This window comes from Clarias gariepinus, chromosome 8 (genome assembly GCF_024256425.1).
Source record: "Clarias gariepinus isolate MV-2021 ecotype Netherlands chromosome 8, CGAR_prim_01v2, whole genome shotgun sequence".
Taxonomy (NCBI): Eukaryota; Metazoa; Chordata; class Actinopteri; order Siluriformes; family Clariidae; genus Clarias; species Clarias gariepinus.
In genome coordinates, this window is record NC_071107.1 from 36,116,773 (window position 1) to 36,129,898 (window position 13,126).

A 13,126-nucleotide genomic window follows, 5' to 3' on the forward strand; every position below is an offset into this window, starting at 1 on the left:
GATTGCGAGTAACGCGATTTGCGAGTGTTCCGCAAGACGAGCAAAGATTTTTAATAAATTTTAACTTGAAAAGCAAACAAGTTTTGGTTTACGAGTACCAAATATCATTTATCACGCATGCACTTTTTGTTTTGTCGCCGAACGTCACATGATCACAACTAAGCCAACATTTTTTTTCTCTCTTGCGCTGCGGAATTGTGGGTAATCGTCTCACCTGCTGGGTCTTAGTGCGCGTCTCCGACTGGTATAATCAATATATGTGCATGCGTGTACTGTTTACTATAACACTTTGTGTGTGTAAAGCAATAACAAGTCTCATTAGAGAGGTTAAAGATCCATTTTCTCTCCCTGTATTAGCCTGCTCTTTGTCATTGGACACTGTGCATCTTTACACACACCCCTCCTCCTCTCGCCTTTACACACACACACCCTTCCCTCCTTCATACATGTTTTTTTTTTTCATGTTTTTCACATTTTGCTGTGAGACAAAACTGCACATTCCAGGGTGGCCTTTTATTGTGGGCAGTATAAGGTACACCTGTGCACTACTGATGATGTCAGATCATCTTGATGTGGCACACCTGTGAGGTGGGATGGATTATCTCAGCAAAGCAGAAGTGCGCACTATCACACATTTAGACTGATTTGTGAACAATGTTTGAGAGAAATGGTGATATTGTGTATCTGGAATGAATTTTAGATCTTTAAGTCCATCTCATGAAAAATCGGAGCAGAAACAAAGGTGTATATATATATATATATATATTTAAACTGCATATATAGAATGAAACTTGAGATAGTTACATATACAGTACACACTGAATGACGCATAGCTAGTATGCGCGATTCTTTGCGCCATCTGCTGAGAGAAATGAGAATCGCAGGTTGGAAAAGGCAGGAAACGTCATGACCGCCGCACAGCTGTCAGCGATTTCACGTAAATAAGAGCAAAATGGCTTTATACTGGCTTTTACTAGTGCGATTTTGAAAATGTAAGCATGCTGGGTGACTAAGCTCACAGATCTAAAAAAAAAAAAAGTCATGTAAGGAGGGTCCTGGAATTTGATCGAATGTGAAGTATTATTTATTTTTTCCCCATTGCGGTCAAATGACCGGTGCCCTGGCCTTCTAGTGTTAAACCTCCTGAACTCACCGTGTCTGGGACAGTAACCACACCGCTCTACTGACCTGTATATCAAGGCACACACCAATCAATTTTTAACTGCAGCTTTCTCATCTATTTTAATACCATGTGCTAAATTTCCCACCGGGAAAAGCCCCGGTGCATAACCGGTCCATCGTCACTGTGGGACAAGTCTCAAAACCTCTTTTAAACCCAGGACTAAAAATAGGACAGGCACCCAGGGTTCACATGCAGGTTCAAAAACAAAAATAAAAAGCTTTAGACGTTCAGCCTGGTCCATCTGTAAATCTAATGATATGTAACTATAAACAGATACCTACAGTATGCAAATGTAAAGCGATAACTGACTTTGCTACAGAACTTTAAGCAAATGAGATGTAATGTAAACAAATACTGTATACAGCTATACATCACTATAAACAGATAACCGGTAAATATATGTAGATGTACAATATGTATTTATATTATCTGTAGATAAATACTACTGTATATTTTCTTACAATAAATATTTTAAAGAGTAAGAGGATAATTTTATTTAAAAAATAAATAAAAAAAAACAACCATCATCATCTGATCAGTTTTAGTTTTCACCCAGATTTCTGTGTCACTGTGTGAGATCGTCATTTTCCGTGCTTTATTTTTTTAAAAATAGCATTTTATTCACTAACATTATCACCAACATCTTTAATAGTAATTTTACCTCTTTCTTATTAATTGAGAAAATATAAAATTAATTGGACACAAAGACCAAAAAAAAAACACTGCAAATAATGTAAATGGAGGAAAATCATACACGTTTTAATGTTTTTATGGGTTTCATATTATTAATTCTGACCTCTCACAGTCATAAATTTATGTATAATTTTTTACAACCATTAAGTCTGACAAGTTTTGCAAATTAAAGGGGCAGTTCGTCATTTGTTGAGCCCTCTAGTGACTTTGAAGAGAACTGCAACTTTATTGGAATATTATGCAAACTTTATGATTGATCTCATCTCTTCTGTTCAAATTAGATAAAGCTCGTTCTTTTCTTGCTCTGGTTTGGGGACGGAGCTTATTTAAGTGCCAGAAATGTCTAAACAGGAGCATATTACAGTATTAACAAACTGAAGGCATCATTTCAAATATAATTTGGTTTATTGCCAAATTTGCAGTGTCTTATAAAAAGCTGAAAAGATGAAAAACAGCAGGAAAGCACGTCTCTCTCGGATGCTGCCTCTCTCAGACGGAGGTGAGACACTCGGTGGTGCTGGTCACACACACTCCACACTCACACCTCAGGGCCACGGGGTAGGTGTAGGACGGATCCACGCCGGCCGAGCAGTTGGGCAGCTGCACGGTGGTGAATTGGGTCTGGCTGTAAGTGCACACTTGCTGACGCGACTCGATGGAGGGCGGCTCCAGGATGGGTTTCTGTGGAGACAGACACGAGGGATGCTGTTACAGGAAAATAATCAGTGAAGAACACCTTGAAGTATTTTATTCCTCTAAGGTTACAGCAATTTACAAACCAAACAATTACAATATTGTAGTTTATTGATTAATAATGGGCATGCCATACTTTTTATTTAACAGAACGTGTTAATCGCTGTCTAGACAGAAGTGCATAATGCATTTAATTTTTTTTTTAAGATATTGTTTAATTAACTATTTAAACCATTAGAACATAATTAGTAAATTGGAAAATTCCATTACTGTGGATATGTCTAGATGTTTGGTGTGTGTGTGTGTGTGTGTGTGTGTGTGTGTGTGTGTGTGATGTCACCTCCCAGGTCTTACAGCGTCCCCAACAGGCATCAGTTGTGATCTTCAGTCTCCCACATCCTGGCTTTTGGACCACGAAGGTGAATTCTCTGACAGCACAGCCGATAAAACGCTGCAGGTTCACCTCAGACATGTGACTCGGGTGAGAAAGACACAACAAAACACACACCATGGTACAGCTCAGAGACATGGCAGAGAGCCTGCAAACACACACAGACACACGGGCATACAGAGCTAGTGAGAGAGAGAGAGACATGAAGCAGAAACTTCCCACATGACAAGTGCAAAATGATAAATTGTTACAAATCAATCACATATGATGATTAAAAGATAAAGTATCTGCTAAACTGTGTGGCTAAGTGGTTAGCGCTGTCGCCTCACACCTGAAGGGTCGAGGGTTCGATTCATGTCTGGGGGTTGTCTGTGTGCATGGATTAGGCCAACTGGCGTTCTCAAATCACCTGTAGTGTGTGAGTGTGTGTATGAATATTGACAATGGCCCCTGTTGGACTACAGAGGTTCCTGGATGGATCTGCCAACTGTTGTAAAATAAGATCAGTAGGTTAGATCGTCTCCAAAACAACAGGTCTGGTAGGGTGTTCCGGAGATGCAGTGAGTGGTAATTACTAAAAATGGTCTAAATAGGACAATCTGTAAACGGACGAGCAGAAATTCCTGAAAAAGTTCATGCTGGCTCTGATATGAAGGAGTCAGAACACACAGTTTATCCCAGTTTGTTAAGTGTGGAGCTACAGTATACTGTGTAGCTGCAGACCGGTCAGAGTGCCCATGCTGACCACCATGTCCACCATCTTCTTTGTTTTTCGGCTGTTCCCTTTCAGGTGTCGCCACCCCTTCATCTAACCCTATCCTCTGCATCCTTATAAATTGTTCTCTTAAACTGTATATGATGTGGAAGAGATGACACCAGGATGAACTATGGGAAGAAGGTGAGTTGGCGGACGCAGGGTGATGCTCTGGGCGATGTTCTTCTGTGAGAACTTCAGTCCTGCTGTTTATGTGGATGTTACTTTGACACGTACTAGACACCTATCTAATGTCTTGTGGAGTCTAAGCCTCAACGGCTCAGAGGTGTTTTAGTGGCACGAGAGTGACCAATATAATATTAGGCATGTGGTTTTAATGTTATGGCTGATCAGTAGAAAACACTTCAAAGTAAAAAGACGTTCTTTTACCTGCATGCCATAAATTAGTACATTTATATTCCATGTTCTGTATATTTAGAAATAAAGATCATTGTCTTACCATGGAGTCTGAACTCTTCTCAATTCCATTAAAATTTTCACTCTCTCTCTTCTCTTGTGATCAATCAGTTCAGCTTCTCCGTGGATCTCTTTAGTCGTCCAGATCTTAGAGAAAGTTTTTGACTACACAGCAAGTGTTACGCAAACGCTTACTTCAACGCTGTCCAACCCAGAATACTGACTGAGCTGCTTTTTATATAAAACGAGACTAACATTCCCAACCAATTAAGAACAAGGGCTGTCTCTGTCTCATCTGTGACATAATGTCATGGTGTAATGTAATTTCCAAGCAATTAAAGTTATGTGTGAGTGTTGGAGTGTGGATTAATCCTCCCCTTAGGCGTTGTTAACTCAACATCACCGTGTCTGTCTCAGGTGCTGGTGCCTCTCTCGTTAGCTTAGTGAGCCGGGAAAGGAAAAGCAAATTGTGTCCTGAGATGACCGCAAACAGGAAGAGACGTCGCGCATCCCTTAATGTATCCATCCAGCACACAGACTGAGACACGCTCGGAGACAGAGATATTGGTACCAGCTTTATTATCCACCTCGGGACACAGGATGGGCTAAAACACATACAGTTAAATTAAAATCACTGTCAGTGTTAGAATTACTCAGAGGGTTTATTGAAGTCAGATTGAATTATCAGTGCACTGTATGAAGTTGCTGTTTGTGTAATGCAATTTGTAAAACAAACAAGAGCAGAACTTGCGCAGACACATACAATTTCTAAATCTCTCCAGATTCATTTACACTGAGTGCAAAAATTGTCATGTGTGTTAATTTGTTTACATAGCAAATATGAAATTTAAAGCCAGTGTAATACATATATACTGTAATACACACACACACACACACTCAAAGGGTGAATCAAGAATTTTCCATTCCTAATTAACTTTTAAAAAAGACAAACACGTCTTTGCTTTTCAATACACTTTGTCCATCCGTCAATGAGCTTTCATGTTCCCTCATTTAAAATAGTTTTAGTCTGAGCTGCAAGCCACGAATGCACTGCTGTCTTCACTTATTCATCAGAAGTGACTCTTGGTCCTCGTAGGGCTGCTTTCAGGGGATCGAACAGGTGAAAGTCTGATAGAGTGAGATCCGGACGCTTTAACACCTCAAAACCAAGTTTGTACAGAGTGTCGACAGTGTGGGCAGAAGTGTGCGGACGTGTATCGTCATGCAAGATCATGATGCCCTTGGATATCAGTCTTCTGTGTTTAATCTAAAGTTTAGGCCTCAGCTCTTCACTAGGTATCTAACTGTAACCTTTTTTGCAGGCAAGCACAAGGAGAACATACAAACCCTCGACCCTGGAGGTGCGAGGCCACAGTGCTAACCACTACGTCACCATGCTGCCTGCATGATATAAATAGACATAATATGTTTGAGAGATTTTCTCGCTGCTAATTATTTAATATCCCCCTCAATGAGGCGGAATACACCCTAGACGGAGTACTAATGCATAGCAAGGAACAAGCATGCGCACACGCACACACACACACACTCATTAACACACTATGGGCAATTTGGGAACGCCGATTTGCTGTGGGAGGAAACCAGAGCACCCTGAGGAAACCCACCAACCATGCAGATTGAATTTTTTTTTATGCAGATAGCATATATTATTATTATTATTATTATTATTATCAGCTCTTTAGAAGGTTTTTCCCTCCAGCATGTTTAAAATGCTTGAGGTTATATTTAGAACAGAGCTCTTCAAGTTTCATTCTCCTGACTCTAACCACCAAAACCGGAAGTGACGGAGGTATCACTTCACTGAATCGACTCTTTAAATCAAACCTGTTAAATTGATCATGCTGTGATAGCGTTAATGTTTAGATTGGCTTTAAATAACATTAACATTATGCATTATATATAGGCCTATATACAGTGGTGTGAAAAACTATTTGCCCCCTTCCTGATTTCTTATTCTTTTGCATGTTTGTCACACTTAAATGTTTCTGATCATCAAACACATTTAACTATTAGTCAAAGATAACACAAGTAAACACAAAATGCAGTTTTTAAATGATGGTTTTTATTATTTAGGGAGAAAAAAAATCCAAACTTACATGGCCCTGTGTGAAAAAGTAATTGCCCCCTGAACCTAATAACTGATTGGGCCACCCTTAGCAGCAATAACTGCAATCAAGCGTTTGCGATAACTTGCAACGAGTCTTTTACAGCGCTCTGGAGGAATTTTGGCCCACTCATCTTTGCAGAATTGTTGTAATTCAGCTTTATTTGAGAGTTTTCTAGCATGAACCGCCTTTTTAAGGTCATGCCACAACATCTCAATAGGATTCAGGTCAGGACTTTGACTAGGCCACTCCAAAGTCTTCATTTTGTTTTTCTTCAGCCATTTAGAGGTGGATTTGCTGGTGTGTTTTGGGTCATTGTCCTGCTGCAGCACCCAAGATCGCTTCAGCTTGAGTTGACGAACAGATGGCCGGACATTCTCCTTCAGGATTTTTTGGTAGACAGTAGAATTCATAGTTCCATCTATCACAGCAAGCCTTCCAGGTCCTGAAGCAGCAAAACAACCCCAGACCATCACACTACCACCCCCATATTTTACTGTTGGTATGGTGTTCTTTTTCTGAAATGCTGTGTTACTTTTACGCCAGATGTAACGGGACACGCACCTTCCAAAAAGTTAAACTTTTGTCTCGTCGGTCCACAAGGTATTTTCCCAAAAGTCTTGGCAATCATTAAGATGTTTTTTAGCAAAATTGAGACGAGCCTTGATGTTCTTTTTGCTTAAGTGGTTTGCGCCTTGGAAATCTGCCATGCAGACCGTTTTTGCCCAGTCTCTTTCTTTTGGTGGAGTCGTGAACACTGACCTTAATTGAGGCAAGTGAGGCCTGCAGTTCTTTAGTTGTTGTCCTGGGGTCTTTTGTGGCCTCTCGGATGAGTTGTCTCTGCGCTCTTGGGGTAATTTTGGTCGGCCGGCCACTCCTGGGAAGGTTCTCCACTGTTCCATGTTTTTGCCATTTGTGGATGATGGCTCTCACTGTGGTTCGCTGGAGTCCCAAGGCTTTGGAAATGGCTTTATAACCTTTACCAGACTGATAGATCTCAATTACTTTTGTTCTCATTTTTTTCTGAATTTCTTTGGATCTTGGCATAATGTCTAGCTTTTGAGGTGCTTTTGGTCTACTTCTCTGTGTCAGGTAGCTCCTATTTAAGTGATTTTTTGATTGAAACAGGTGTGGCAGTAATCAGGCCTGGGGGTGACTACAGAAATTGAACTTTTAACTGTGATAAACCACAGTTAAGTTATTTTTTAACAAGGGGGGGCAATTACTTTTTCACACAGGGCCATGTAGATTTGGAGTTTTTTTTCTCCCTTAATAACATAATCTTCATTTAAAAACTGCATTTTGTGTTCAATTATGTTATCTTTGACTAATAGTTAACGGTTTTTGATGAGCAGAAACATTTAAGTGTGACAAACATGCAAAAGAATAAGAAATCAGGAAGGGGGCAAATAGTTTTTCACACCACTGTATATATATATATATATATATATATATATATATATATATACATACACACACACACACAAATATATATTCAAATGTAAAAACTTTAGGCTACAATTTTTTGGTAAAAATTTTTATATATATTTTTTTGTTACAGGAAATAAAACATGAATAATATAATATAACTATTATTTCATAATTATGAAATATTTTCTTTAATATTTCACTTTATAACACAGAATACATCCTTATTTATTTATTTATTTATTGAAATCTTATTGCCTTATTGAATAAATACATAATAAATAAATTAAGTATTAAGTCCTTGACATTTTACCGACGGGTGTGTAAACTTTTGCATCCGGCTGTACAGGCAGGCGCGCGCACTCGCTGCCCTCCTGAGGCCGCGCGCTGACACTGCGCTCTGACTGTTTGTGCGCATGCGTGCCCGTGTTTGTTGGCGTGAAAGAACGAACACTGACTAACTAACAAAATTAATTAAAGTGTTTTATCCTTTTTTTTTTTTTACAGGAAAAAACATGTTTACGGTAATAAGTATCTGGATATTTGTACTAATCCCTACTTGTTCACTCAGCCCGTTTATCTCACGTAAGGTAAAGATTTTTAAAGATATTTTATCGAATTAGGAAGGTTCGCTGGGAACGTTAGCTTAGCATAAACGGAGCGCGCGAGGAGCTTAAAGTGTTTAAAGTGATCATTTTGTACAGAAAATAGTTATAAAGATATTTGCTTGGAAGTAATCATATGAGAGGTTTAATGTTGAATGAAGAAATGTTGAGTGTTCGTGTGGAAATTTAAGCAAACAACAGACAATTTAGTTAATTGAATTAATTGTTCATTAATTTAGACAAATTGCCCTTAACTTCTGTTTTAGACAACAACAACATATTATTATTATTATTATTCTTTAAAAATGTATGATACACAAAGTGTCATAAAATTTTTAAGACAAATTCTCATTATTATATTTAAGCGTGCTCATTATTATAAATCATTATTTGAGTGCTGTCATGTATTAATTGTATGTTTTCTGATGAGTTATTATTCTGCAACCACAATGAGATTTAGTTTGTAAGTAAAAATTTACTAAATAAATGTAAAAGTCTTTAATTTTTTAAAATAGAAGTGTTAAAATAAAAATCACCCATTTTTTTTTGAAAAACAAAACCATTGATCGTGTTAGATCTTTTACACAAAATAAAATTCAATCTACTTCTTTAATTTACTTATTTTTAATTATCCTAATTTCTTAGAATAAAATTTAAATCTACTAATTTCATAGAAAAAAACATTAAAGTGTACAAAATAAAACGAATTATATTTTGATCGAATTTGATCACCTCTATCAATTTCTAGTCACTTTATAACTAATACTTATTGAACGTAAAAAAAACTTTAGTCTTCTATTCTCTTAGAAAAAAAGTTAATAAAACTGTACAAAAATAAAACATTGGTACTCAATTTTGAGTCACTTTGTAGCCAGCAATTTAGTTATCAGTTGTACAAAGGACTAAATAATAATAATATAAATAATAAAAATAATATTAATAATATAAAAAATTATAAAAAAAGTATTAGAATAATACTTTAATAATAACTTAGAAAAAACATTATTAAATTTAATAATAACATTTGTTTTTTTACATAAAATATACTATGTTGACTGATTTTGATTGAATTTGATGGACTTGACCAATTTTGAGTAATTTTATAACTAATAATTTACTTATTAATTGTAAAAAAAAAAAAAAAAAAGTAAACTTTTAATTTATTAAAGAAAAATTGTTGGAATTTTTTTAATGTACTCTATCTATCTATAAATATCTTAAAAAACATGAATTAAACTGTACAAAATAGACCATGTTGATCATGTTGTTCAATTTTGATCGATTTGTTCAATTTTGATTGATTGAACTCAACCAATTTCGAGTGACTTGCATATCAGATTTAAAGAACAAAAACTTTGATCTACTAATTTCTTAGATTTTTAAGAATTATTAATTTGAGACATGTTTTTTATTCTTTGTGTGTTTACTTTTAATAAAATTACTATTTTTCCTAGATAAAACAATCACATGGGGCACAACTTGTGAATGATTCATTCTCGAATTGACTCTCATGTGAATGATTCTTTGAATCTTTCTGTAAAGACTCAGTGGCTGCGAGCGCGCGGCTGGAGGGCAGCGGGTGTCACGCGCACAGCCCAGTTCATGTGTACTGGAAGGTGAAAAGTTTACTGGCTTTACTGGAACTTTATTCTTCATGTGAGTATATTTTAAAGAAAAATAATAAACCATATATATCATATAATAATATAAATCATATTTTAATGAGTGAAGTTTAAAAGTTTCAGAGCTTTCACAGTGCTTTGTCGGCAAACTGGTTTATTCTGTATGGTCCTAATAATACACTGTTATTGCAGACTAGTTTGGATTAGGACTAAGATTAATTTGAGCTTTAATTCTTTCAGTGTTATGCTGAATGATTCAATTACATTCACTGTGACATTGAGTCACGTGACACCAGGGTCTAAAAACAAATAGTCAGCTTACAGTAGTAATAATAAAAAATCCTAGTATATAAATATACACACTAGATCATAAGTTATATCTTTTATTCGGGATGAACGGGATAAACAAAACTTTTACACTGTGCATATAATACAAATAACTATATAATAATAGTAATAAAAGCATGTGTGTGTATTCTGTCATCATTCGCTTTGTTTATGTGCAGTATTAATTTCTAAAGAAAATATACTATTTGCTATGTTGTAAATTTTTATTTGCCTGGTCGTCTCTTGCCGCCGCCGCTGCTGCAGCTGCTATTTTGGGCCTTCGCTCCCTTGGCATTCTGTTAGGTCAGAGGTCACGTGTCTTTTTCTGGCCCGCTGCTGTGCGTCAGGTGCTTCTGGTCCAACAGAGCTGTCATTGCAAGGAAGGCATACGTTACAGACATGCGGTTATGTGTTGTAGGATATAACAAAGCCCAATAACGTATATATTAGTGTGACTCTTACATCGATTGCATGTTTGTTTCATTTCCTGGTGTCACATGATTCAGTGTCACAGTTAATACATTTGTAAGACGAAAACCCTTCTGTAGTTATTTCGGTTAATTAAACTTTGGAGTGGGCACTGACACAGGAAAGCTTTAGATTTTTAGTATTAGTTTTAAAGCCTGGTAAAGAAAGACATTATTTCAATTTGGTAAAATGTTTATTATAATTAATGTTTTGTTGTTATTCATCATATTAAGAGCTATTGTATTGTATTGACTCATTAATCAATTTTTTTGTAAAAATAATTAACAGCTGTCAGCTGATTCATTGCACCTTTTTAAAAAGAAATTACTTTTCGGCTCTCTTCAGCCAAGCAGCGAGACTTTTTAGATGCTTCAACCTCTACCGGTGGTCCTGAAAAGAAAGACAATACAAACTCATCTGTAACACATACAGTAGTTCACATACAAGACACTAGAAGAAAGCAGAAAAGAGAAAGAATAAGTAAGTAAATAAATAAATAAATAAAAGGACAAACAGTGTGTTTTGACACATAGTTCCAGTACTACTGGAATGTTTATGTTGAAAAAATGCTGGTTAAAAAATACAATAAGGTAAATGGTAAGTTCAGAGATGCATATAAATCTTTTGTGCCGCCTTAAATATTATACATATCTGTTTATAAGATCAGTTGATTATTACATTTGCTTGAGTTTTGTTTCGGCATATGCATGTATAACTCTGTTAGTGTGTGCGTGTGCGCGGCAGATTATTGTGTCCTGTGCTTGATGTTCTAGATGCCACAGCTGCTTGCGTGGTCACTTCACTTGTTCGGCTTCCAACACAGATAAATATATTTCAACCTTTTTCCTTCCCAGTTCATTTAGCAGAGGTGAATATGCCAGTCTCACATGTTCATCTCTCATCTCTTTGTCGCTTTCTTCTCTTTCTACAAGTCCCTTTAGTCTCTGTTGTGTCAAGGTATGCATATAATTTGTACTTTGCTTTATGACGTTTTATAAAGAAGACCGAATCAGGAAATAAGCAGCTTTTTCACAGAGCCACCAAAGTTCTTATTCTCCAGTTCCAAATTTATGGTGTTTCCACTAGTCAAGTTACATACTAATACTAATTGTAATGCCGCTAACAAAAAAAATAAAAAAGACAACAAGAAAAAAAAAACATATAAAAAAAACATATTACGAAACAGATTACAAATTATAGTTAAAGCTATTACTTTATAAATAAAATTTTCTTAGAATCTTTTCAAGTTGAATTGACTTTTTGAACATCTAAACAATGAGATATTCGATCAGTGCATGTGAAATCTGCTTTGAACGTATAAAAGGATAATGGCGATGTGCGTCTCTATAGGCGTGCCATGCCTTTATTCTGTGGAGGGTCGAAATTCTCAGTCTGCCTGCTAAAATCTTGTTATAAACCCCACCCCCTTCCCGTGTGTGACTGCTATATTTGCCCGACTGAGCATGCTTCGGGTTTTACAGATATGACAAGCAAATCGTCTTGCACTAAAACACTTCACATCTTTTCTGCCTGTGTATCTTATCCTGTAGAGAGGTCCTGAGGATGATAGCCTTGGCCTGACTTCAGAGGAATTCTTGTACAATCTCAGCTTCATATTAGCTTCAATGGCATTGTACTAGCAGTATATTTTCTCCGCTATTTCTTTCTAAACTTTTTTTTTTGTTGTAATGTCTGTATATAAATAAAGCTAAATGTATAAGGCTTACTGGGTAAAAGGGACGTACAGTATGTTCGCAGGTCATGTGATGTCAGCTAGCTAACCTGTACTGCGGTGTATATAAACAAAAATGACTGAACATTAAAAAGTAGCAGAACTGGGGACTGCTGTGAGATTTAAGTATTATTTTGAAGCATCTACATTCATAGTTTTAGTGATTTAATAGAGATGTTTTTACAATATTTCTCCATAGCTCAGGTAATAAGCTGGTGATGAAACAGCTGTTTGTAGCTGCTATGATGTAAATGATGACAAGCTAACGTCGTGGTCATGGACTTTCCACAATTTTTAAATATGACTTTAAATAGTTTAAAAAGCGCCATGTATTTATTCATAAATAATAAAAATAATAATAAAAAAAAGAATTTTGCCTTTTAAGAGCCACACCTCAGATTTCTTTTACATTGCCAACACAAACACTTATTTTTATTTCAGGCTGCACTATACCACCCTGTTATGGATTACTTGTCTATTTGTTAGCTCACCCTGATGTGTTTTATTATTCTTTAAATGCTGCATTACTGATTAACGGCCCGCAATAAAAGAATGATTAATAATAAGTCAAAGAAGTTATAGAAACAAATAATATGTCCATTATTGACTGTGTTCTCTGACTCGTCTCCCCAGATTAACGGCATGTGTTAGTGGAGATCTGATTGGGTCTGTCCCTTTGAGGTCGCC

The 13,126-nt window shown here is 36.3% G+C and overlaps 1 protein-coding gene across 1 annotated transcript; it reads right to left on the reverse strand.

The window, feature by feature from the left end:
* Positions 1 to 2,343: 2,343 nt before the first annotated feature.
* On the reverse strand, positions 2,344 to 3,101 carry gphb5 (glycoprotein hormone subunit beta 5). The gene is made up of 2 exons (XM_053502862.1): positions 2,910 to 3,101; positions 2,344 to 2,557 (listed from the first exon to the last, which is right to left on the reverse strand). Exons 1-2 carry the CDS (start codon positions 3,096 to 3,098, stop codon positions 2,366 to 2,368), a joined length of 381 nt encoding a protein of 126 aa, XP_053358837.1. The 5' UTR covers positions 3,099 to 3,101; the 3' UTR covers positions 2,344 to 2,365.
* Between the last annotated feature and the right edge of the window lie 10,025 nt (positions 3,102 to 13,126).